This window comes from Thamnophis sirtalis, unplaced genomic scaffold (genome assembly GCF_051295495.1).
Source record: "Thamnophis sirtalis isolate CommonGarterSnake01/CBP01778 unplaced genomic scaffold, rThaSir2_p1.2 scaffold_16, whole genome shotgun sequence".
Classification (NCBI taxonomy): domain Eukaryota; kingdom Metazoa; phylum Chordata; class Lepidosauria; order Squamata; family Natricidae; genus Thamnophis; species Thamnophis sirtalis.
In genome coordinates, this window is record NW_028261396.1 from 2,656,329 (window position 1) to 2,682,557 (window position 26,229).

Here is a 26,229-nt window from a genome sequence, read left to right on the forward strand (position 1 = left end):
ATACACCTCTTTCTTCTACCTCTCTCCTACCTCCTTTCTTCCCTCCATCATCCTTTTCTACTCTACTTCCCCTTCCTTTCTCCTTCTCCTCTCTCTTCATTCCACTCCTCCTTATCCTCTTCATCTTCCCCCCTTACCCTCTCTCCTATCCCTCTCTTCCTATCTTTCTTCTCTCCTCTGTTTCCCACTCTTCCTCTCATTCACTTGGTGTACACTTGGGGCACTTGAGAGACCGCCTACTGCCAATTACCTCCACTAGGCCAATAAGATCCCATAGATTAGGCCTCCTCCGAATTCCATCAGCCGGTCAATGTCGACTGGCGACTACCCGGAGGAGAGCCTTCTCGGTGGCTGCTCCGACCCTATGGAACGAACTCCCCGTGGAGATTCGAACCCTCACCACCCTTCAGACCTTCCGCGTAGCCCTTAAAACCTGGCTGTCCCGACAGGCCTGGGGCTAAAGACTTCAACCCCACCCGAATAGTATGACTGTTGTGCTTTTTAACGATGTATTGTCTTCATGTGTATAACTTGTTTTGTCCTTCCCTCCCCCTGAATTGTGAGCCGCCCTGAGTCCCCCCAGGGAAAAGGGCGGCATACAAATAAAGTTAAATCCAAAATAAGAAAATATTGTATGCGTTCAAAAGCCTGACTGGGCTTGTTATCCAGGGAAGTCTTATTTACAGGGAAACAGGATACAGGTGTAACTTCACTGAATTCTGGGGACAGAAGGATTGGGCTAGCTGGGGAAGATAAGAGGGCAAACATTGCCCCCCACTCCTGAGTTATCCAGATACGAATTCTGTACCAAAGGAAGGAATAGAGAAAGTCTCCAGTTCAAATGAGAAAGGATTTCATTCAGCAGATACTTCTGAAACAGACCGCTTCATCCAGGAAGTCAATTCTGTGGATTGTTGCTTTATTTTTTATAACTGCAGACAGCGAACCAGAGAGTTTTAAGTCACTTATTAACCTCAGCTGAAAACAAAAATACTTACCCACCACTCCTGATCTTCCTCCCCATCAACTATGATGACATCGCCTTCTGAAAATGTTAGCTCATCGGGATTATCTGCTACACAGTTATAGATGGCTTTTACTCTTTTGGGCTTCGTTTTTGACTGAAATAGAGAGAGAGAGAGAGATAAAAGGAACCGGGTGTTGAAAACATAGGGCAGGCAGCACAGATGTAGGCTGCAAACAGTGTTTTTTTCTCAAACAGACAGAAGACCACAGGAAAAAGCCTTAAACCAAAATAGATTACTTGTCTGTATAAACTGAACGCAATCTATATTGGGTAGCAATAGTTCTCCAGAGTTTCAGGTCAATTTTTTAAAAAGGTTTATCTGGGTAGCGGAATAAATAGCAATAGCATTTAGCAGTTAGACTTATATACCGCTTCATAGGGCTTTCAGCCCTCTCTAAGCGGTTTACAGAGTCAGCCTATCGCCCCCCACAGTCTGGGTCCTCATTTCACCCACCTCGGAAGGATGGAAGGCTGAGTCAACCTTGAGCCTGGTGAGATTCGAACTGCCAAACTGCAGCTAGCAGTCAGCTGAAGTAGCCTGCAGTACTGCACTCTAACCACTGCAACTGTGCTCTCTGAATGGGATTGAATCTCGATTGATATACAGGTCCAAAGAGCAGGGGTTATAATAGTGAAGACTCATATTTTTGATTCTGGCAAAAGATGCAATTTTATAAACAGAACTTACAGCAAGTCCTTCCTTGTGAATCTCATTGGATGGGCAGGAGAGATTATTATCCTATTCAGTATTTTGTCTCTTGCAGATATAAACAGAATAGGTATAAAACGCAGCTATTATTATTATTCAAACCTAGCTATAATTTATTATTTATAATTAGCTCCCAGCTCAAAGATGCTACTTGGAATAAATAGAGTTTCACAGCTTGCTAGCTATATTTGCAACATACAAAAAAAATTTTTTTCTTTGAATAGTCTCAGTCCTCCATGTGATTTCAAGCGAAAATTCTTCCAAAGTGAGGGATATATAAAAAGCCAAACATACCTTCTTGTTTGTTTCTTGGTCAAACTGAATGTATCGAAGGATTCTGAAGAAATTAAGATTCTGTACAATTGTCTTTAAGTTTCAGCAGCTGCCAACTGCAGCCTTTTAAAAGAATGACATGCTTACTTACTACTTACTATTTGTGATTTTCTTGGCATTGGAGCTGGAGGTTGGATTGGCACTGATATGTTGGTAGAAGGGGCAGTTTGAGATCCAGCAGTCTCAGATGCGGAGGAAGACTCAACTGTTATTAAACAAACGAAAAATTAAAGCTAACTTTAAAACAACAGACATCACTCTGTTCTTAGATAATTTCCCATGCCATTACTCTTGTTAACCAAGCCAGTTTTTGTAGTGCCACAAAAATAATCATGTCCCACATCAAAAACCTCTAACTATATCACTCGAACCCAGGATGCAATTCAGCATGTACTAACAGTAATTTAAAAAATATAGATCGGGAATGGCACCTGTGTCTTGCACAAATCCCTTGTTAGCAAAATCGTTATATTCATCTTCTCTGCAATTCGTTTTTCACAACTACCCAGAAAACGTTGGGGAGATTAGTCACTGCCTCCAAAAATGTAGTTGGATTGATGGGAAAAAAAGGTTGTTATTGTGAACCCTTCTAGCAATAGCAGCTAGACTTATATACCGCTTCATAGCCCTCTCTAAGCGGTTTACAGAGTCAGCACATTGCCCCCACAGTCTGGGTCCTCATTTCACCCACCTCGGAAGGATGGAAGGCTGAGTCAACCCTGAGCCGGTGAGATTTGAACAGCCGAACTGCAGAACTGCAGTCAGCTGAAGTAGCCTGCAGTGCTGCATTTAACCACTGCGCCACCTCGGCTCTTTCTGTCCATAAAGCACAGCACAAAACCCATCTTGTGAAGTCAGCTCCTGTTATTTATTTATTTTTGTTACATATGAAATAAGCACATTGGTTGAACTTCTAAGGAAGTTCAATTGAAATTGGAATTTTTGCATGTTATAAAATTAAAACTTATTACAAAAAAAGAAGAAGTGGAAATTAACAAGATACATTTTTAAAATAATAATAATAATAATTACCACAAGACTGCAGAGATCCAGGGCCTTTACTCTTGTTAGTTAAGTTGGATGACTTGTCATTCCTATTTAGAAGGGAAGCAAAGGTCACTCTCTTATCACTGCTTCCCATTTTAGCCCGTGGTCACCATCCCATTTATTTCCTGAAACAATATTCCGCGTGCTATTATTCTGTATTGCACCTTTATACGTATTGGCCAATGTTCAACCTCATCTTAAATGTCTCCTCAAAATAAATATCTGACAAATTATAACAACAACAACACCAGCCAGGATGCTCATAAATCATTGTCGTTCTACTGACAAGAATTCTAGAAATTCCGGTTGCCACGCCTAGAGAAGCCTTAAGCTTCTGCAAAGCTTACAGGCAATACTAGTTTTTACTGCTTTTTGACTCCTACCTTCAACTATGACACAGCAAACTATGAATTGGAAGTTTTGGAGAAAGTGTGTCACATGGACAGATGCAATTTTGTTTGTTTTTTCCCCAAATTATACTTCTCTATTTAACTGAGCAAGTAACAGAAACCAGAGGTAACAAGAGAAAATTCTGGTTAGCCTAAGACCAAGATAACCAAAACGTACGTAAATATTACCCCCCCAGATATTCTCAAGCATGACTTTGGTTCAAGCCTGGTGTGGAACGAGCTACCAGCAGAGATCCAGAGCCTTCCCACTCTCGTGGCCTTCCAAAACCTGGCTGTTCCGACAGGCCTGGGGTTGCTGATTTTTAAATCAGGTCCAACCCCCAGCTAAGCCAAATGTATGTTGTGTTTTTAAACTGTTTTTGTTTCTTTCCCCTATGTGTTATTTTATTTTATTTCGTATTTGTAAGCCACCCGGAGTACTCCGGGATTGGGCGGCAAATAAGCTCATTAAATTGCGAATTGCGAATTTTTCTCTCTCTCATGACAATAAGAGGTGATATCCAGATGCTCTTCCACAATTTATAGTTTAGTTTATAGTTATAGTTTATAGTTTTATTGATTTGAATGCCGCCCACTCCCGAAGGACTCCGGGCGGCTTACAATAAAACAAGGGAGGGGGGAATAATACACAAACAACATTAAAATATACAACAATCACAATCTCCGGGGGGGCTGGATATATCGAGAGCCCCACGGCCTGCTGGAGCAGCCAGGACTTAACAGCTTTGCGGAAGGCCGGGAGGGTAGTAAGGGTCCGGATCTCCACGGGGAGATTGCTCCAGAAGGCTGGAGCTGCAACAGAGAAGGCTCTCCCCCGGGGAGTCGCCAGCCGACATTGGCTGGCAGATGGAATCCGGAGGAGGCGTAACCTGTGTGATCGAATCGGTCTATGGGAGGTGATTGGCAGGAGGCGGTCTTATCAAAGCTTACCCACGTCCACCCTCCATACTTTGGAGCCTATCCTGCCAATGTCTCTCCTCTCTCTTTCCTCTTGTTCATCCCTTAAGAACGAATTAAATCAACAGAACAAAACTTTCAAGAAGGTTCACTCAGCGGAAAGTGCAAATTATTAGTACAGCTTGACGTTCAGCCACTGTTTGAGCATATCTATTTTTTTAACCAGAACTTTTAGAATGTGTATCTCACTCAAATTATTACCCAGACAGAGGCTTTTTCTGAGATATTCGACTTGGAGGCTGCGGAGGAAGTGGTGGTGGAGTAGGTTTGGTCTGTGGTAGAGTTGGCTGTTTTGACTGCTGGTTCAAAGCTTCAAAACCACAGGCTGCCTTTGCAGCTGGAGGTGCTGAAGAGAGGATGTCTATAAAAATGCATGGACAGTAAGTATTTGGATGATAAATGCTGGAATGCTTGAAACAAGTCCCCCCCACCCCCAACCCAATAACATAATGCTTTAGAAACTTGTTTTATTTTAAAAAAAAAAACAGAGAGAGGAACATAATCTCCACTTTATACCAAAAAATTAAGGCTCAAGACTCAGGCTACAAATCCTAAATACACTTTTCTGGAATTCAGTCCAATTCAATGAAATAAGAAATATTTTTGCATATGCATGGAAGGAATTGAATTGTAAAAAGCTAATCGTACACTGTCTTAGGTGTTGGACACGTTATAGAAGTGTTTAGTTGTCTCATTTGAATAGACTCATCACTTATGGGGTATAGCTACCTGCAATTCACTGCAATATTAAGATAGAATGGACAGAATATGCAGAGCCCATGCATTCAGTAACAAGCTCTTCAAAATTCTTCAGTGTTTTCACTGCACGAGGCTGCCCCTCTGGAAAATCATACACTGAAAGCTAAACTAACAGAAACCTGATTAATTTAAGACCAGTGGTGGGATTTAGCCAGTTCGCACCTATTCGGGAGAACTGGTTGGTAACTTTCTAAGCAGTTCGGAGAACCGGTTTTTTGGAAGAAATATTTTGTTTTTCCCCACTTTACAGGGCTAATCCTGTAAGGAAGGCAGGAAGGAAACATTCTGGTGTTGTTTCTAGCCTCATCTTTATTGCCCTGCTTACAGAAACTGCCTCTCCGGTCAACCCTTATGACATTATAACAGCTAAGGCGAAGCGCCCATCAACCTGAGTGACATTGACTTGGCCACGCCCGCATGATCACATGACCACCGAGCCCCACCTACCCAGTGACATTGACTTGGCCACGCCCACATGATCACATGACCACCGAGCCCCACCTACCCAGCTGGTCATTAGGGCAGAGAACTGGTTGGTAAATTATTTGAATCCCACCACTGTTTAAGACACTTTACAGGATGTTAATTTCATTGCTGGTTAATATACTAACCTTCCTGAGAGGCGTTTAACATCTTTTTTAAAAAAAAATGTAGCTACAGCTACCCATCTCAGCCAGGGTCATCACATAATAATAATAATAATAATAATAATAATAATAATAATAATAGTAATAATATAGTAATAATAATAATATTTTCCATGAAATATAAACAGAAGCAATCAATAGCAGACCATCCCAATGCACAATCAAGATATCGAATAATATTGCATACAATCTTTTAAAACATGAGAACAGCCTGAACTCTTTGCAAAGCTACGTGGAAATGCCATCTTTCTCAGCCCTGCTTGAAATAAATTACGGATACTCAGAAACTATGATAGAAAAACCTACGTTCACCAGAAAGAAAGAAGAGTAAGAATGAGTTGTGGGATGGGCAGTCAAGGCCAACCATGATTAGATGCAGCAAAAACCGAGAGAGCAGCGGAAAGAGCAAACATACTTGTAGATGTTACACGCAATGGTGGAACAGGGGGATGGACAGTTGGTGGATCGGATGAAGACCTTTGCCTGCTTATGCTTTCCATTCCTAAAGAATTTGTCTTCCACAGTGTGTTCGATGAAGGAGTTGTCTGAACAGCACTGCCAAGAAATGAAGACTGAACTAAAAAGAAAGGAGAAGACTGTATTATTATTATAATTAGAGTTGGCTGTGAAATGAGCTACTTCAATGGACTGGCTGCAATCCAGAAGTACACGTATTTCAGATTTAAAGATGGGGCCATTTCTAAAGGACCTGTTTGGACAGGTATAGCTGCCATGAATCTTGTGACATCTAGGTCTGGTTCAGGTATTATAAAATGCAGAATATCTCCCTTTGAGGGTTGCACCTACCAGGCCAACATTACTCCAGTAATGTCCTTTTTCTATATTCATAGCAATAGCAGTTAGACTTATATACCGCTTCATAGGGCTTTCAGCCCTCTCTAAGCGGTTTACAGAGTCAGCATATCGCACCCACAGTCTGGGTCCTCATTTCACCCACCTCGGAAGGATGGAAGGCTGAGTCAACCTTTGAGCCGGTGAGATTTGATCAGCCGAACTGCCGAACTACAGTCAGCTGAAGTAGCCTGCAGTGCTGCATTTAACCACTGCGCCACCTCGGCTCTTCATGTTTTCAATATGAGCATTTAAACACAAATGTTTTCACTGGTATAATGCACTCAGGTTGAACTGCATTCTGAAATCATGTTCATTTGCAAGAACAAACAGGGAAGTTACTGACGGCATCACAGAGAGGGATGCAGGTCTGCATTTTGTTTTTTAAAAAAATATTGCAACAGAGCTTCTGGATAACTATGCCATTAGTCAATTCAGCTACGGCTCTCTATGGAGTCAAAACTTTCATATTACTTTCAACTTTCAACAGGGCACATCCTCAAGATGTAATTATATTCCTTCATCCAATTTGTTTGACACACTTTTAAAACACAGAATTATCGATGCGTTATGCAGTTTTAGCTGATTCAGCCAGTACCATAAATGGTAATATAAATCATGCTATTAAAGGAAATGGATAAACCAGGCAACTGAATTAGAGTGCACAGGGAATACAATTTCTTTTTTTCTCATCCCAGTTGATGAGCTGGAACTTTAAATCTTCTGATATATGATATGATGGCAGACAATGATAGTTACTCCCACGTCCCATAATTTCTTTTTTCACCTTTTTGTGGCAAGTCAGTTGCCGGATATGCCACAAAAACAGATATGCAAAGGGGCAGATGACAGATGAGGAAATGAAATTGGAGAGTCAAATTTCCCCCCTTACATCAGTGATCTTAAGGATTTCTGATCATGACACAGTTGGTGAGGCGGGGAAAGGAGTGTTATACATGGGAATTCATGAATCACTTCTTTCCTGATGATGTAACAATAGCTAAGAAGTATTTTGCTGATAACCCCTGAACTGCAGTAATTCATTTTCAAAAGCAGGAACAGTAGCAAGGAAAGCTGCAGTTTGTTAGCCGATGATGAGCAAAAGCTTGAGAGTATAACCTGCGTAAATCACAAAGAAGAAAGGAACACCCAAGCTGATCTTGGCTGGGCTTCTACACCCTTCAATGCTGTGATTTCCTTTTAATTATCTGTCGTCACAAAAGATTAATTATTAAAAGGTGGTTCCTAGAGGTAGAGCGCTACGTTCTCTAACCGCCGCCCGGAGTCCTCCGGGAGTGGGCGGCATACAAGACAAATAAATAATAATAATAATAACAGGGAGGTGGACACAGTGCTATTATTACACCACAAACTCTAGGATCCTTCTCCTTCGGATGACCCGGATGGCACTACAGGAAATAGCTTCCTGCAGACACAACTTCCTGACCCTTTTGTATCGGCATCCTCCATTCAAAAAGTTGAATGTTCTCCCATGCCAACTTTTAGTTTGTTTGTTTCTGAAGAAGAAACAAGAGCGAAGGGGGGGGGAAACCCCCACTTACATCAATCATCCATTTGTTTCAAAATGCCCACACCTGTCACTTCTCAAATTCGAGGTTCATTTTATTTATATGCCGCCCTATTCCCAGCGGGACTCAGGGCGGCGCACAAACCCAAAGGAGGGGAAGGGAAACACAAAAACTACAACAAAAAATACGGGGCATTTAAAAACAACCAACAGCCACACGATCCGAGAGGGGAAGGGAACTCATCGACCCCAGGCCTGCCGACACAGCCAGGTTTTGACGGCTTTCCGGAAAGCCTGGAGAGAGGTGAGGGTCCGAATCTCTGCGGGGAGCTCGTTCCAAAGGGCCGGAGCCGCCACAGAGAAGGCCCTCCCCCGGGTAGTAGCCAGATGGCATTGGCTAGTAGACGGAACCCGGAGGAGGCTAATCTGTGTGATCTAATGGGTCTTTGGGAGGTAATTGGCAGCAGGCGGTCTCTCAATTCAATTCAATTCTCAAAGTGCTTTATTGCCCACCTTTCCGAGCTCTCAATAAGCAGAACAATGACAAAATCCTCATTTTGCCAGAACGCCTGCCATAAATTCTATGCTTTAGCGACAATGTTCTCTTGAAGGAAGAACAAAACATATGTTAAAAATTACAAAGCATAAATGCGTGCCCAGCAGCCTTGGAGATGCTTTCCACGTCAACCAGCTAAGGAGCTATTGTTGCTGCTCACGGGCAACCTATATATAAGGGGTCCCCAATTCCTGGGCTGTGGCCCGTTAAGAATCGGGCTGCACAAGCAGTGGGCGAAACGTCAATTTGCGCAAGCGGTGTGCTCATGCGCCCCCTTGCTTGCACGGAGCCATCCCCTCTCCCCTCCCTCCCGCCACCACCACCAGTCTGCAGAGCAAGAAAGGTTGGGGACTGTTGATGTAGAGCAGGAGTAGTCAACCTTTTTATACCTACCGCCCACTTTTGTATCTCTGTTAGTAGTAAAATTTTCTAACCGCCCACCGGTTCCACAGTAATGGTGATTCATAAAGTAGGGAAGTAACTTTACTTTATAAAATTTATTAAAGCAGAGTTACAGCAAACCCTCCACCGCCCACCATGAAAGCTGGAACGCCCACTAGTGGGCGGTAGGGACCAGGTTGACTACCACTGATGTAGAGGATGGAGAAAGGTTTCCAAGCTCATCCCTTGCAGTGACACACACACACAGAGCACATACGACTTCCACTCCATCAGTGGAAAGAGACAGCCGTGATCCTGACACACTTAAGACCTCTGACTTTCCTTGAGTTAAAGATTTAGATACACTTCTAGACCCTTCACAACTGATTTACTGTATTTTTCAGACTATAAGAGGCACCGGTGTATAAGACGCACCAAGATTTTGAAGAGGCAAGTAAGAAAAAAAAAAGGTTTTTGCCTTCCTTCAGCCACCAGCAGCACCCTGCAGGCTTCAGCAGGGCTGGGGCAAGGCCAAAAAGCCCCCGTTCTTGCCTTGCCCCAGCCCTGCTGAAGTCTGCAGAGGGCTCAGAAAAGGCAAAAAAGCCTCCATTTGTTTGTGAAAAACAGCCTGTTTTTCACAAAAATGGGAAGGGGGGGGGGCTTTGGGAGGCCAAAAATGGCTGTGTTCGGTGTATAAGAAGCACCAATATTTCCACGCGCTTTTAGGGGGGGGGAGGTGTGTCTTATACTCTAAAAAATACGGTATATGTAGTCCTCAACTTACAACCATTATTTCAAAGTGACAACAGCACTGAAAAAAAGTGACACGACCATTTTTCAACACTTAACGACCACTGCACCATCTCCAAGGTAATGTTATCAAAACCCGGACGCTTGGCATGTATTTATGGCAGTGTCCTGGGGGGGTCATGTGATCACCTTTTGCGAAAGTCTGGCAGGGAGGAAGCCAGATTCACTTAACAACTGTGTTACTAACTTAACAACTGTAGTGATTTCACCACAAAATGGGGCAAAGCTCACTTAAGAACTGTCTTGGTTAGCAATGGAAGTTTTAAGCTCCACTGTGGGTCGTAAGTAGAGGACTACCTGTATAGGCTCAGGACATTGTAAAGAAGATTGTCTATCTGAGTGCATATTCTTGTCATAAAAATAAAAAAAGCACGCAAAGCCTTCCAAGGGAAAAATTCAAAGTGACCTTGAGATATTTTCAGCTATTAAACTTCACGTTGCGTTTTGGATTTTAAACTGACTTTCAATCTCATTTATTGAATAAAACACTGAACGAGGAGGAAGATCTGGACAAAAGGCTGAAATCTGATGGCTCCTATTCATAAATTATACAACACTGTAAGTTAATGTTGAAAATCAGATGGGTTCATTATGTGGAATAGTTCTAACTTGTCGTGACCCGTCAAAACCGCGCTCGACTAAGCCGCGCCCGATTAAACCGCGTCGCTGACGTCATCAACAGGGCGACAACAGCCAGCGCGGAGAAAGAAGGGCGCTTTAAATAGCGCTTTGAAAGCAAGCCGATTCAACTTAAAGTAAGGGTTAGGTTTAGGGTTAGTTTTAGGGTTAGGTTAAGGGTTAGGGTTAGGTTAAGGGTTAGGGTTAGGTTAAGGGTTAGGTTTAGGGGGGTTAGGTTTAGGGGTTAATTTTAGGTTTAGCATTTACAGCCTGCTTCTGTCTCCGCGCTGTTGTCACCCTGTTGATGACGTCAGCTTCTGTCTCCGCGCTGTTGTCACCCTGTTGATGACGTCAGCTACGCGGTTTAGTCGAGCGTGGTTTAGTCGAACGCGGTTTTGTGGTGGAACCCTAACTTGTAGGGACTAGAGAATGAAAATTCTCCCTTTTTTCCTTCTTGTTCCTTCTCTGTTTGGTTTCTACATCTTCAATTGAGCATTTGACCAAAACTAGAATATTATTTCCAAAGCTGACAAACATTTTTCCATGATTCTTTGTACAACTGATACACTTACACTATCGAAGAAAGCCACTAAATTAAGGAGTTCTCTAAGCACAAGCCACATATTGTAGACCAGTGTTTCTCAACCTTGGCAACTTGAAGATGTCTGGACTTCAACTCCCAGAATTCCCCAGCCAGCATTCGCTGGCTGGGGAATTCTGGGAGTTGAAGTCCGGACATCTTCAAGTTGCCAAGGTTGAGAAACACTGTTGTAGACAATAGTCTCTGCTGTTAATTATTTACAAGGTCAGAACTGCAGAATTTGTGACAGGGTCCAATTAGAGAAATTGAAATCCGGGGAGATTTAGATTTGCAAGCTGCACTGCATACGTCACATTCATTTCCAAAAGAAGTCATTTATACATAGCAATTTGGCCACTAAAATCAATAGGAAATAAGTGGTAGATCAAATATCCTACTTTAGAACGGAGCTGTTGTTCATAGCCAGTAAACCCAAATTTCTACATTTGAGAAATGATGTAAATATTTGTATTGTTGATGGCATTATGTTCTGGCTTCTGCATTCATTTGCATCTTCAAACAACATTAATGGAACCATTTGTTGAAGATATAAATTAGAAATCCCATGTGATATATCCTTATAGCAATAGCAGTTAGACTTATATACCGCTTCATAGGGCTTTCAGCCCTCTCTAAGCGGTTTACAGAGTCAGCATATCTCCCCCACAGTCTGGGTCCTCATTTCACCCACCTCGGAAGGATGGAAGGCTGAGTCAACCTTGAGCCGGTGAGATTTGAACAGCTGAACTGCAGAACTGCAGTCAGCTGAAGTAGCCTGCAGTGCTGCACTCTAACCACTCCGCCACCTCGGCTCATACAACAAAAGATGTAATAAAAACTTTACTGTATGTTTGCTTTTCTTGTCTGATGCTTCCCCCCCCCCCAAAAAAAATATTACACCCCAGTTCTAATATAGCATTTAATTTTGGCATACTTTCCCCCACCTTCTCTATTTTGAGTATACAGAGCAATTTGATTCCAAGTTAAAAGGAAGCGATGCATGTTGTTAATATTTATTTGGACAAATTGACAATGAGCCTCCACACCTTCAAAGGAAAAAAAAAAAAGAGAGAGAGAGAGAACCGAACAGTTTTCGGCTGTTCATCATCTTGTCAAATATGAGAGCATTAGTACCTTTCCCAATATTCCTGGGTGGCAAGGGTGGTGCATTGGTGACAGGTGCTGCAGGTTGAACAGGAGGTGGGCTGCTACTGAGAACGGCCCCATAGGTCTCATTTTGCAATAGGCTTGGCATAAAACCTCTCTGCTTGTCCTTGGCTACATTGGCAGCGTCTCTTGCCAGAGAGGCGACGTTAGGCTGAAGCTGGCTCGATCCTAGCTGATAGAAACTTACAGGCCTGTCCTCTCTCCGACTAGGGCTGGCTTGCTGTAAAAAAAAAAGAAGAATTCGAAAGAGAGCCACGTTGTCAAATACTTTTGTGTCCATGCTATCAATTAAGTACACAACTCTGTTGTGGCAAATGAAGCTGGTAACATTCAATCACGCTTTCAAATCAGTACTATTAGTTGTGCATCAACAGTCCTTAATCTAATAAGATTTCAGATGGGAGGGGAAGTAAAAGTAGGAGAGAAGCAGAGGTGGGTTCCTACCACTTCGCACCTATTCGGTAGAACCGGTTCGTCAAATCTACCGAACCGGTTAGAAGAGGTTCCACCAGTGGACCCAGAAAGCAGGCCACACCTACAGAAGAGGTTCCAAAAATTTTTGAAACCCCCCACTGGTGGGTGTGTAATGTCCCGCAGTTATCTACGTGTTAATGATCTAGTAATATTTACTTATACATTTTAGGGACCTTTCCTTACGTAATTGGTGTTTTCTTTCATACTTTTGGATTTCTAATTTCTGTTTCCGTTAGTTGGCAATTGCTAAAAACAATCCCACGTGAAAAAGTATTCAAAGCCTTCTTGATTTTAATTGTCAATTTATTTATACATATCTCTGTTTTTCCACTGTTGTGCAAACACAATTCCAGCAGCTGCTAACATGTGTAAAATTAAATATATATTATACTCCCTTTCAAATAGCCAACAAAATATTTTTGGTTTTAATTCCATATCTTGCTTTACGATTGCTTCTAACCACTAACTTCTGAATAGCTACTTGGACCGACCTAAGTACTAATTCATAATTTCGTATCCGGTCACATGGGCAGCAAGCCACTCCCATCCGGTCACATGGGTGGCAAGCCACTCCCACAAAGGAGGCCACACCCACAGAGTAGGTTCCAACAATTTTTGAAACCCACCACTGGAGAGAGGGTAAGAAGGAAGAAGAAGAAAGGAGTGGAGGAGAGAGAGTGGAGAAGAAGAAAAGAATAAGGAGAGGAGGAAAGAAGAAGGCCGAGAATGAAGGTTGAGAAGACGGAAGGAGTAGGGTTGTTGCAAAACAAAATGGAGATATGGGATGGCAAGAAAGTGACCGCAACTCTGTTTTCCATATTTACTAATTAACAGCTGCAGTGATTCACTTAACAAGTGTGACAAGAAAGATTGTAAAATGGGGGGGGAAAACTCACTTAACAACTTGTCTTGCTTAACAATATTTGGGGCTCAATTGCGGTCGTAAGCCGAGAAATATCTGTAGCCGGTTACCTGAGAAATTAGAAGTTTTTAAATGTGCTTTCAATAAAATCACGAAATATTTGAATACGTACCTGCAGTTTTTCATCCACATCATCGTCACTTTCATCCAAGTCTTCGTGAAGTAACCGCCATTCATATTCTACGTGAACATGAGAATTAAGCCTTCCAGCCAGAGCCTGAGTAAGCTAAAGGACCAAAGTTAGGCTTTATGGGACCCAGTCCATGTCAACAACTTAAATTCCAAACCGTTAAACAGACCTGGAACCAAGTTATTTGCTATCCCTTTCTTTTTTTAAGGGCAAAATTATGTTGAAGATATTTGAAGAAATTTATAAAGGTTTTGAACGTCAAGTCTTATTTATAGAGCAAATGAAAAACATCCAATGGAGGGTCCCACAATAACATTATTTAAATATTTGTTTGTTTGTTTATTTATTTATTTATTATTAATTAATTAATAGAATGTCTATGCTGCACAATCCCAGAGGACTCCGGGCGGTTTACAAAAAGAAGAGGAAGAAAGAAATAATAAATAAAAGAGACAGACTTAAAATCACAACACATGCATTCGTTCTAAACGGGGCTGGACCTCAACAGTGAGGTCAACAGCTCCAGGCCTGCCGGAATAGCCAGGTTTTAACAGCTTTTCTGAAGGCCATGAGAGTGGGCAAGGTCCGGATCTCTGGGAGTAGTTCGTTCCAAAGGGTCGGAGCAGCCACAGAGAAGGCTCTCCTCTGGGGAGCCGCCAGCCGACATTGTCTGGCTGACGGCATCTGAAGGAGGCCCAATCTGTGGGATCTCTCATAAATACTATTATGTGACACTAATGACTGTATTGTAATTCAAATGTACTCCTTCCACACATATGGTTGTGTACGCGGAAGGAAGGGGTTGTCCAAAGATATAACAGATTATACATCATGGCCACTCAGCTAATGTAAGGGAAGATCATTATGCATAGATCAAAATCTTACCAGCTCTTCACAGTGTGCATGCTTTAAGCGTTTAGCTATGTCAAGTGGCGTTTCTCCAGCTTCATTTGCTATAAATCAATGAAAGGAAAAGGTGATTTGCAACTTTGTATTACTAAAAATGCAGTATAAGTAGCTTACAAAATGAAAATAATATTAGGAACAGTCCAGCCAAAGACAGACATATTAGCTGCTACGTTATTTTAATTTGCTTTCTTTAACATGGTGGCTCCATATATTTTAGTGTGCACCGCCTATATCTCGCTCATCAGAGGGTCATACTGGATGAAGATTAAGGGAACCAAAATACAAGACATATAAGGGCACACATCGCGTGTGTGCGTGTGTGTGTTAATTTACCCATGGGACTAATCCATGTTTAGTGCAGTGTCCACATTAAAAAATAGGATAATGAACTGCATGGCACGACAAAACCGCGCTCGTCAAAATTGCGGTGATAAAATCGCGGCGCTAAAGCCGCGACGTCATCACCGCCGTGACAACAGCGCGGCAACAGAAGGGCGCTTTAAAACGGCGCCGTGGCAAAAAGCCGATTTCAATTAAGGTAAGGGTTAGGATTAGGTTTAGGGGTTTGTTTTAGGATTAGGTTTAGGGGTTTGTTTTAGGGTTAGGTTTAGGGTTAGGTTTAGGGTACTGAGTGCTTGGGAATGCACGGATTTGCCCTCCGCGATTATGTCATCACGGTAGGGTCGCGTTTTTCCTTAGCGCTTCGAACGGCGCGAATTAGTCTTCGCGCTTATGTCTCCGCGGATAAGGGCTTCGCGGATTTGTGGTGGAACCAATGAACTGAACATTTTTTCTCACTTTATAGAGTCGTATATTGCCATCTGATTCCTGTGACATTGGGAGTGAGGCCACATAAAATTGTGATATTTTATACCCATTGCCTGAGAGTTCACATTTTCTACTTTTAGACACATGGTTCAATAATATTTGTGTGTGAGTGAGAGTGAGTGAGTGAGGGAGGGAGAGTGAGGGAGGGAGGGAGGGAGAGAGAGAGAGAGAGAGAGAGTGTGAGAGGGGGGAAGGGAGAGAGAGAGAGAGAGAGAGAGAGAGAGAGAGAGGGAGAGAGAGAGGGACGGAGGGAGAGAGAGAGACTTTATGTTCCCAATACTCCTTTTTTTCTTTACCTATTTCAACTGAAGCCTTCCCTCTCAGTAGCAGTTTCAGGCACTCCACATTATCTGTTAAACAGCAGTAATGCAGAGCTGTGCTCCCTTTGCAAGTCTGCTTGTCAAGATTGCCACTGCACAGGAGGAGAGAGAACAAAATTACTTGGCGTGTAAATGGCACGGAAGGTTCTCCAAAGCTTGCTTGATTCGAGATATTCAGACAGTTGTTTCCATCAAACTTAACATTTAATGAAAGGGTCCTTTCTTCAATTCTGAGTAATGAAACTGAGATGCAAACAAGGGTTTTAGTCATAGATGGCCCACCTGTTCTGTACCAAGAAGTCAACTATGTGAAGTGAAGTCCGATCTACCGATCGCACCGCAAGATGGAGGGCAGTTTCATCTTGTTCCTGAAATACAAAAAGAAAAAAAGAAAAAGAAGGGGAAAAAAAGTCTTCTAACCAGTGCCAAGCAAAAAAGCATGTTTAAAAATAAGTTTTGAGTCTACGATTTATTGTTGCACCGTACAATTTTGGCCACTGTACTCAAATTTAGCTTTCAAAATTACTTGAAAGCCAGATTTGAGTACAGTGGCCAAAATCAAGAAGATAAGGCAAAATTAAGAGCCACCCTCTATTTATTTTCCTTTGTGTTACCATGGGCCTGTTTTAGAGGATTAACATAAATTCCTGTTTTGCTTTGAAGTCTTTTATTAATAGATGTTGAAGGTCAACAATCACATTTTTTTTAAAAAAGTGCCTTCTCTGCTACCTAAATGGCAGAGAACTGACAACGGTCAACTGATAAATTAAATGGTGATACTAGAAAGTAGTGTTTGATTTTGTAAGCTAAACAACAACAAAAGAGACTTCACCAAATCACCCCAACACTGTATATGAAAACCAGTTTGGTGTAGTGGTGACAGTGTCTGCCTAGAAACTAGGAGATGGTAAGTTCTAGTCCTCCTCTAGGCATGAAAAGAGCCGAGGTGGCACAGTGGTTAAATGCAGCACTGCAGGCTACTGCTAGATCAGCAGTTCAGCAGTTCAAATCTCACCGGCTCAGGGTTGACTCAGCCTTCCATCCTTCCGAGGTGGGTAAAATGAGGACCCGGATTGTTGGGGGCAATATGCTGACTCTCTGTAAACCGCTTAGAGAGGGCTGAAAGCCCTATGAAGCGGTATATATGTCTACTGCTATTGCTATTGCTATTGCATGAAAGCCAGCTAGGAGACTGGCCTAATTTCTTTTCTTTCAGCTTTACCCACCTCACAGAGATAAAAATATAATAAGTAGATGTAAGATGAACTGGACAGTTTGGATTGTAATATAAGAAAACTGATAACTAATCTAGGCGTTACAGAGTAATATGCAACATCATATGCGAGAGGAAGGACTCCGGGCGCAATTCAAGGTGTTGGTTATTACCTTTAAAGCCCTACATGGCTTAGGGCCAGCGTACCTTCGAGACCACCTATTGCCACATACCTCCCAGCGGCCAGTAAGATCCCACAGATTGGGCCTCCTTCGGATGCCGTCAGCCAGACAGTGTCGGCTGGTGGGCCCCCGGAGGAGAGCCTTCTCTGTGGCTGCTCCAACCCTTTGGAATCAGCGACCCCTAGAGATCCGGACCTTATCCACTCTCATGGCCTTCAGGAAAGCTGTTAAAACCTGGCTGTTCCGGCAGGCCTGGGGCTGTTGACCTCATTGTTGAGGTCCAGCCCCGATTAGAATGAATGTATGTGGTGTTGCAATTTTAAACTGTTTTTTTTCCCCCTCTCTTTTTTGTAAGCCGCCCGGAGTCCTTCGGGATTGGGCGGCATATAAATTTTATAAATAAAATAAAAATAATAAATAAGGACCTTTACATTGACTCAAAGGGTAGTGGTGCTAGGAAGAGGTGGGAGCCTCCGTTTCAGGATAATTAACACTAACATTAACGTTTAATGAATAATAACCCTACACTATTTATATTCCAGGCATTTTAATATTTCAAGATCAGGGCAAACAATAAGGAGGCCAAGAATTGTTCAATTTAGAATACATTCTGCCCTTCAGCACTGTTCTATCCCATTGCGTAAATGGTCAGAATTCAAAGCCTATATAAAAATTAGTGTGCACTTTCATTCCCATTTCTCCCAAGACAGGATATACACATTTATGTATCCATTTTCCTGACATACAAAACAACTTTTGAAATGTTTTCTCTACAGGCTTGTTTCCAAAACTGCACTAATGGTTCTTAAAACTGGATTGGCTGCATTCAATGAAGCTGAAATTGAAAGACGAATGTAAACAACAAAATTCACGCTTAACTCCATGGAGGTATGCATGATATGTATGCATTTGGAGAAAGATATAATATGGGACGTTGTTTACAATGTTTTTTACACTGTAATATTAAAAGCTTCCAAATTACAATAGATGAACTGAATTGCTGAATTGCCAACTGTAGACACATAAGAATGGAGAGTTTTAATTATATTATTATGGATATATCCATAATAATATGGATATTATTACCTCAATAATTTAGCTTTATAGGAAAAGACAAAGAACGTTTTTAGATGGGTGTTGCTCAGCTGTAGTCAAAGAAGACACAGACTCTAAAATATTATTTAGGCAATTAATCTCCTTTCAGTGCAAGAATAAACAATAGAAATAAATATTAAGTGCCATACGGACAAACTGGAAGTCACAATTCCCGAACTTCCGGGTTTTCCCCGTTTTCGCCCCCCAAAGGCTTCAGGGAAGCTACTGAGGCCTCCAGAGGGCATCTGGACGAGGCTGTTTTCGCCCTCCCCAGGCTCCTAGAAAGCCTCTGGAGCCGGGGAGGGGGGGGGGATTTGTCTAAAAAACGGTGGCAAAAGCAGTGTGTGTGTGTGTTGATGGTTGCGGGCACATACACGCAAGTGTCACGTGGATAGCATTATGGGTGTGGCACTACGCATGACCCTCCTGTGTTCCCCCCGCTTTTGGCACGGGCGCCAAAAAAGTTTCGCCATCACTGACCTAACACAATAACAGAATAACTGAGTTGAAAGGACCTTGGAGGTCTTCTAGTCCAACCCCCTGCTCAGCCAGAAAACCCTATACCATTTCAGACAAATGGTTGTCCCATCTCTTCTTAAAAACTTCCAATGTTGGGAGCATCCACAACTTCTGGAGGCAAGTTGTTCCACTGATTAATTATTCTAACTGTGAGGAAATTTCTCCTTAGTTCTAAGTTGGTTCTCTCCTTGATTAGTTTCCATCTGTTGCTTCTTTGCTTCTTCAGATCTAATTTTTACAAACACAGCATGTGTTCAAAACTGGATTAACAGGAGGTTTCTGTACATACGTGACCATTTGCTAATGGGATTTTCTCGGTGAGATCCACCCCGTCAGCATACACTTGAACGAGTCCAAAGATGTCTCTTGCTCTGACTGCTTCACAAAGGTTTTGTAGCTTGGCCACATTATCAGTGTATTTTTTCCTCGCATATTTTCTTTCAATATATTTGGCATTAATATAATCTTTTCTAGCATTCCTGAAATGAGATATGGCATACACTGTAAAATGGTGCATGATGAACAGCTGAAATACTTCTTCTGCAAAATATATAACGATGTTCATAAATCTTAATTTTTTAAAAAATGGCTCATATACAGTAAACGTCATGGATTTTATTTGCAGCATTATAATGACCTTTCCCTCCTCTTGACAATCTGTGAATGTGTTGCAGTTGTGAGCATTGATTTATCCATTGGAAAACAATGATCCAAATATATGGAGATAAATGCCTATAAGTCTTCATTTCCCCAGCTACTTGAAACAACTGATAATCAATTCAACAGATACGTCCCCTAAATTACTCAAGGGAGATTTCTAGACTGAATTTAGGGGGGGAAAAAAACATTATTCTAATGCTCTTTTTTACAGGAAGTCTGTTAAGTCTTGAAAGTTTAACAGTTTACCGCTAGTATGGAATTAACAGAAAATCTGCTACAAATTCAGAATCGCCATGGTTGCATGCTAGCAAGGGAATTTTGGGAGCTGAAATCCACATATCTTGAAATTGCAAAAATCTGAAAACTAGTGCCCTAAAGTTTCCCATGTGTCCAAAATCTGCTGTAGAAAGTCCCTCAACTCTCCAGAACTGATGCTTGCAACATAGCATTTCCAGAGAATTAGATGCTGAAATTATTTTGTTTAGGAGAATGAAAGTCAGCTAAGCCAGTTCGATGGTTTACCATTCTGAAGTGTTAAACATTCATGTAGTTCCTTTTTTTTAAAGTTGCTCTCTAAATGTGTCTCATATAATATTAGTCTCATACATATAAGAGCCGAGGTGGCACAGTGGTTAGAGTGCAGTACTGCAGGCTACTTCAGCTGACTGCAGTTCTGCAGTTTGGCTGTTCAAATCTCACCGGCTCAAGGTTGACTCAGCCTTCCATCCTTCCGAGGTGGGTAAAATGAGGACCCGGATTGTTGTTGGGGGCAATATGCTGACTCTGTAAACCGCTTAGAGAGGGCTGAAAGCCCTATGAAGCGGTATATGTCTAACTGCTATTGCTATTGCTATTTTGAATGTGGAAGGGATGCTGACGGCCATAAGGGAAATTCTTTCAGCATTAACATCCAATTCCAATTGGCCAGCAAAAGTCTCCTTCAACAACAGACTTTCTGCTCCCTGCTCACATACACAATCTCCTGTGCACGCCCAGACTTTGAAGAAACTTTGCCTGCGAAGTGGAAAAGGTAGTTCTGTCAGGAGGAAAAAAATGGACTATAGTGATTTTAAGATTGCCAGGTGACTATTTATAGATTCCTAGAGGGAAAAAAAACTCCCATCATTCTCCTTCTCCTTGACACGTCACAATTTTTCAGCAATTAACAGACTCTTATTTCCAAATTAGTTTTCATACTGCTAATCGCTATTTTAATATCTCGTGTACTGTCTTGGGGAAAGAGCTTATTATTTGCTTTGATTTGTATCGGTAGTAACCAACAGTTATTGCTAGATGGATGTGATAACTAACGTAGTAAATAATTAGAGAAATTGCATAGGATTTAAAAGATTTGTTTTGTATGTTTTGTGCAAATGGGGCTAGGCTTGAAGGCAGCTGGACTAACATCAGATGGCCTAATTCTTGATTCATCTCTGTATGACTTAAGATATCAGCAGAACGTCTTAAATATCTGAAAAGGGCCAATTTTCTCTTTTAGCTTTTAAGATCCAATAGAGCCAGAAGAACAGAGGTGGGTTCCTACCAGTTCGCACCTATTCGGTAGAACCGGTTCGTCAAATCTACCGAACCGGTTAGAAGAGGTTCCACCAGTGGACCCGGAAAGCAGGCCACACCTACAGAAGAGGTTCCAAAATTTTTTGAAACCCACCACTGGTCCTTGGATATGATTATGCTACACTATCATGCTCATATTTATAAAACTCAGTGCCTCTGTGAAAGGTAAGGATGACTACTGCGTTTGTGGTGCAATCAGAATGTTGCGTGTGTTGAAGTTGTTTTAACGCAAACCAAAGATGCCTTTTAAAAAACAAGATTACATCCTATTCTTATGCAGGCCAGTGCTGTGTGTGAGGTAATTTAAGGTGGTTCTGACAAGTGTCGTCGGCATCTTCATATCTGGGCACATGGGCGGCAAGCCGCTCCCATCCGGTCACATGGGCAGCAAGCCACTCCCACAAAGGAGGCCACACCCACAGAGTAGGTTCGAACAATTTTTGAAAACCACCACTGCAGAAGAAGCAATCTCTTTTAAGAGATTGCTCTTAAATCACTAAAACAAAACTCATCATATTAACTCCATTCACACATTATGCCACAACCAACACAGGTATCACTCTGAACATTCCATCTTTCATACTTACATATCGCTACTTGGATTCGGTTTGACTAGTTCATCTGCTGGCAGACAAAATTCCATAATCTCATTAAATCCTGCATTCCCGATATTCTTAGCAAGCTATTAAGATAAATGTCAACAAACCACGTGAATGAACCCAGTGGCTACTTAAACCCAATATCCTCAAAAACCCTGAACATTTGAATTCTGCGTCTGTAAATTTTACTTTACAAGCACGGTTTTTTTAAACATTTCAATAAAATAGGCCCAGTATTACCTCTGCAGGTTTATTTGAAAGTAACATTGCTCTATAGTGGAATTTCAGTTTTCTAGACTTCAGTACAATTACTTTTATGTACAATGGACCAAGTTCCTTTGCTATTTACATCATTCGCATAATAATAACATCACACAAATATAATCTCTATTACTGCAAAGATGAAAGTCCATTTTCCTGTACCAGATTTTTGTGAGGTACGGACGTTTCCTTTCTCCAATTAAAATGACATTTTACGGAAATACGTTTATTTTAATGTAATGCAGACAGTTTAAGATAACATTTAAATATATGGACTAAATCTCAAAGAAGCTGAAGAGTTTTTCAATAAATGGATTTTTTCTTCTTCCCAGTTCTTTGAGCTGTTTTTAGCTATCTTATATAGTAGAAATTCAATGGATTTTTAAGGAGAGAAAACCACTTTAGTAAGTTTTCCTCTGATAGAAGGTTGCTATGGGATGAAGCCTACAAAAATAGGAGACTCGCTACCTGGCAGAGATGGCTAAAATATCAGCATATCTCAAGGACCACTCAAATGAGAGCTATAACTGGAGTGGAGAAGATGGATTGACTATATTCAAAATAAATATGGGACTAAGAAATTCCAGATAGTTTATGACTGAAGAAACAAGGAATGATATAATCTGTTTAGAGCTAGCCTAGCAAAGAGGAGTTAAAGCTCAAATGAAAGATGATACTAACTTTCTTTAAGTTTATTTTAGAACATCTTTGTTTAAGATTTATACCCTGTATTTGTTCTGGGAAGTCGGGGGGGGGGAGGTTGGGGGGGAGATTGGGGGGGTGGGGATCGGGGGGGGGGGAGGGCGGGGGGGGGGAGGTAAATATTTGCAAATGTTTTTTTTTTCTAAAAATTTTCAATAAAAAAAAAAATAGGAGACACTCTTATGCTGACCCCTAAGAGGTTTTTGTTGTTGTTGATAGAAATACTTTTAATTTACCAGCAATTCAGATGTACCCAGCACATCTAATGTAAGGGACTGCATTCTGGAATAGTGGACCCCAAGTTCTCGATGTATTCCTGAACATTCAATGCAAGTCAAAATGCCCAAATTTGTTGAGAGCCAGGTTGGATCTGGAAGAAAGAAAGGTAACAGCAATGACTCCAACTTTGGACAAGGTACTGAAACCATCTATTCAACAGACTTTTTAACTCAGTTCTACCAGCACCAATGTGACTGTTTTATTCATAGAAATGAAAATTCTGTAAGGGCTATTTCATCACAAAGTGCTTGGATTTAATTTCAGCCCCATTAACATCGAGTGGATGTTGTGTCCCTTCTTAATCCGCTGTTTTGTATTTTAACTTTTTTAGTATTTGTTTTTTAAACTGTTTTTATGTAAGCTGCCCGGAGTCCTTCGGGATTGGGTGGCATACAAATCTATTAAAACTTCAAAACTTTATACTGTATATAAATACAAAGACGCTAAATACCAACAAAGGGCCTATTTGTAATTAATTTTCCTGACCGATACTTTTTTTGACAGTATATTATATATACATATATATACATACATACATACATACATACATACATATATATATGTTTTTTTATTTTATTTGTGCTGATAAATAAATAAAGGGAGACTAGTATAGATCTATTTCAAGCTATTTAGCTCTCATCCGCTAGCCATACCCTTACTGGGATTTGAACCGGGGGATTTGAATATACATTACATATATAATGTAAATGTGTTTTTATTTTCCATTTCCATTTTCGTACAGTCACATATATACTGTGCAGAACCGGGGCCTTATAACTTTAAACAATAAACACAGCCATTCCTCTTGTCAATAATACCCCCAAAAATAGAAACCCAATGTACCTCTTCGACCCTCCATACACCCTTTCTTTCGCCCCCCTCCAACTTTCCATCTTCCCTCCATCATTCCCCTCTACCCTACTTCCCCTTCCCCTCTACCTCACCTCTCTCCCGATACACTCCCTCCCTTCCTTCTCACCCTCCCTTCAATCCTCTCTCCCACCCTCTCTACCCCGACAGTATTATATATAATTGATAGCTTTTCCTTTAGAGCAGGAACTATCAAATCTGCCCCCCCTCCCGCCCCGCCTGATTCTTAAGCTATATACTTTTTCCTAAATATCCCTTTGTTTCCTTAAAACACTCTTCTTTGCCCTTGTCTTGCGAATTCTCAGAAAACTATTACATCCTACAGTACTTGTTTGTTTACGAAGCCCTTGAGCTGCATACTGAGGATTCAGGCAGTGTTTTCACCGCTGTTTCCTGCCTAGACAGAAGAAGGGGAAAGACAGTAATTTTATGAGATTTTAAAGTCACCTTGCGCACCACAGTCACAACACATGTCATTTCCAGGCATTCTTTGCACGTCAGATATGATTTCTTTTGTCAGTTCTTGGACAATGTTGTTTTCTCCCGTGTTATCGTCACCTTTGAAGGCGTTATTTAAAGCTTCTTCTTTACTATTCTGCAGCACAGATATCCAACTTGAAAAATAAAAAAACATGTATTACGGTGCGAAATGGAACTGACAGTTTTCCTACCATCCACACAGAACGAAATTTAAATAAAAGACAGAAGGTTTTCAAAAGTTGAGGTTAGGGGTGGGAGGGAGGGATGTATATTAGGCTTGACGAAGGGGCGTTAGATTTTAATGTAATATGATTGCACATGTATACTGTCTTCTCTTATTTTTTCTTTAAAACTAAGATATGTTAAGTATATTGATATGGAAGCATAAATACCATCAGCATAGATTAGAGTTTGCTCAGAAACGGAAATACACCAATGAGAGGAAGAGTGGGAAACAGAAGAGAGAAGAAAGATGGGAAGAGAGGGATAGGAAAGAGGGGAAGAGGGGGAAGATGAGGAAGATAAGGAGGAGTGGAATGAAGAGGAGAAGGAGAAAGGAAGGGGAAGTAGAGTAGAAAAGGATGATGGAGGGAAGAAAGGAGGTAGGAGAGAGGTAGAAGAAAGAGGTGTATGGAGACCATGGGTTTTTATCTTTCTGGGTGTTGATGACAAGAGGAACTGATGTAATTACTACTTAATACAATAGGATATTGGCTATGTAATAGTATACATGTGATTATATGTTATGAAAACGGAAAATAAAAAATATTCTGAAGTGTAAAAAAAAAAGTTGAGGTTAGGCTAACCAAAAAATAACTGAGAGTCGACAAATTCCTTTCAAGTCAATTTTCTACGGATGGATTGGAAATCACATATAGGAAATATGGAAAAAAATGTTTGTTGTAAATGCTGGAAATATCTCTGAAATTAGATCAGTTTCAATTTCAGTTAGTGACAGCTTCATTTAATGAACAAGTTGCAAGTCCCAGCTGCGATCACTAAATGCGGACTACCTATACATTAATACAACTTACATTTGACAGTCCTGTTCATCCTCTGCTTGAAAATGATATGTTCTGTCATCTATAAAATAATAAAGTTTCTCATTGTTCTATGTATTTCATTTTACGAATAAACACATATGTTATTTATTCAAATTAAACGTTTTAATGAACACTTAATTAACTCACTTATTAGCAATAGCAATATAGCAATAGCAGTTAGACTTATATACCGCTTCATAGGGCTTTCAGCCCTCTCTAAGCGGTTTACAGAGTCAGCATATCGCCCCCACAGTCTGGGTCCTCATTTCACCCACCTCGGAAGGATGGAAGGCTGAGTCAACCTTGAGCCGGTGAGATTAGAACCGCCGAACTGCAGATAACAGTCAGCTGAAGTGGCCCGCAGTACTGCACCCTAACCACTGCGCCACCTCGGCGATGTCATTATTGGGGTTTAAATCACTGCCCTATACACACTAAACAGGGTTAAAATTAACCAGAACCTTCAAGTACAGTAGGATTAAGCAATCTAGAGGCAATTTTTTCCTACTACCATTTCATATATAAGAGCAATATTTTTTTTCATCTTACTCAGCACTAGCTAGAATGAAAAAAGGTTAGTACGTATTTTACAACTCATTCTCAACGTCTTGATTATTTCTCCATCCTGTTTCCCTTCATATCTGAAATATGAGTCTTTGGGGCCTAAGAAGCACTCCTATAACAATGCAGATAGTCCTCGACCTGCAACAGTTCATTTAGTGACCGGTCAAACTTACGACAACACTGAAAAAAGTGACTTTTTCACAGTTCCTTTGTAGCATCCCTG

The 26,229-nt window shown here is 41.2% G+C and overlaps 1 protein-coding gene across 2 annotated transcripts in view; it reads right to left on the minus strand.

Annotated features, from left to right (window-relative positions):
• ASAP2 (ArfGAP with SH3 domain, ankyrin repeat and PH domain 2) overlaps positions 1 to 26,229 on the minus strand; it is a 119,978-nt gene that overhangs the window by 5,066 nt on the left and 88,683 nt on the right. Inside the window, exons 13-27 of one of the 2 annotated variants that reach the window (XM_087702724.1) lie at positions 25,434 to 25,482; positions 24,367 to 24,533; positions 23,007 to 23,140; positions 21,796 to 21,890; positions 19,263 to 19,452; positions 16,247 to 16,332; positions 15,941 to 16,056; positions 14,793 to 14,860; positions 13,890 to 14,003; positions 12,349 to 12,601; positions 6,305 to 6,466; positions 4,685 to 4,844; positions 3,102 to 3,163; positions 2,168 to 2,274; positions 999 to 1,121 (exon numbers count right to left, since the gene is read on the minus strand). In XM_087702724.1, coding sequence (XP_087558850.1) covers positions 999 to 1,121; positions 2,168 to 2,274; positions 3,102 to 3,163; positions 4,685 to 4,844; positions 6,305 to 6,466; positions 12,349 to 12,601; positions 13,890 to 14,003; positions 14,793 to 14,860; positions 15,941 to 16,056; positions 16,247 to 16,332; positions 19,263 to 19,452; positions 21,796 to 21,890; positions 23,007 to 23,140; positions 24,367 to 24,533; positions 25,434 to 25,482 — 1,886 coding nt within the window. The remainder of the gene's footprint in view (positions 1 to 998; positions 1,122 to 2,167; positions 2,275 to 3,101; positions 3,164 to 4,684; positions 4,845 to 6,304; positions 6,467 to 12,348; positions 12,602 to 13,889; positions 14,004 to 14,792; positions 14,861 to 15,940; positions 16,057 to 16,246; positions 16,333 to 19,262; positions 19,453 to 21,795; positions 21,891 to 23,006; positions 23,141 to 24,366; positions 24,534 to 25,433; positions 25,483 to 26,229) is intronic. The other variant, XM_087702725.1, reaches the window with a different exon arrangement.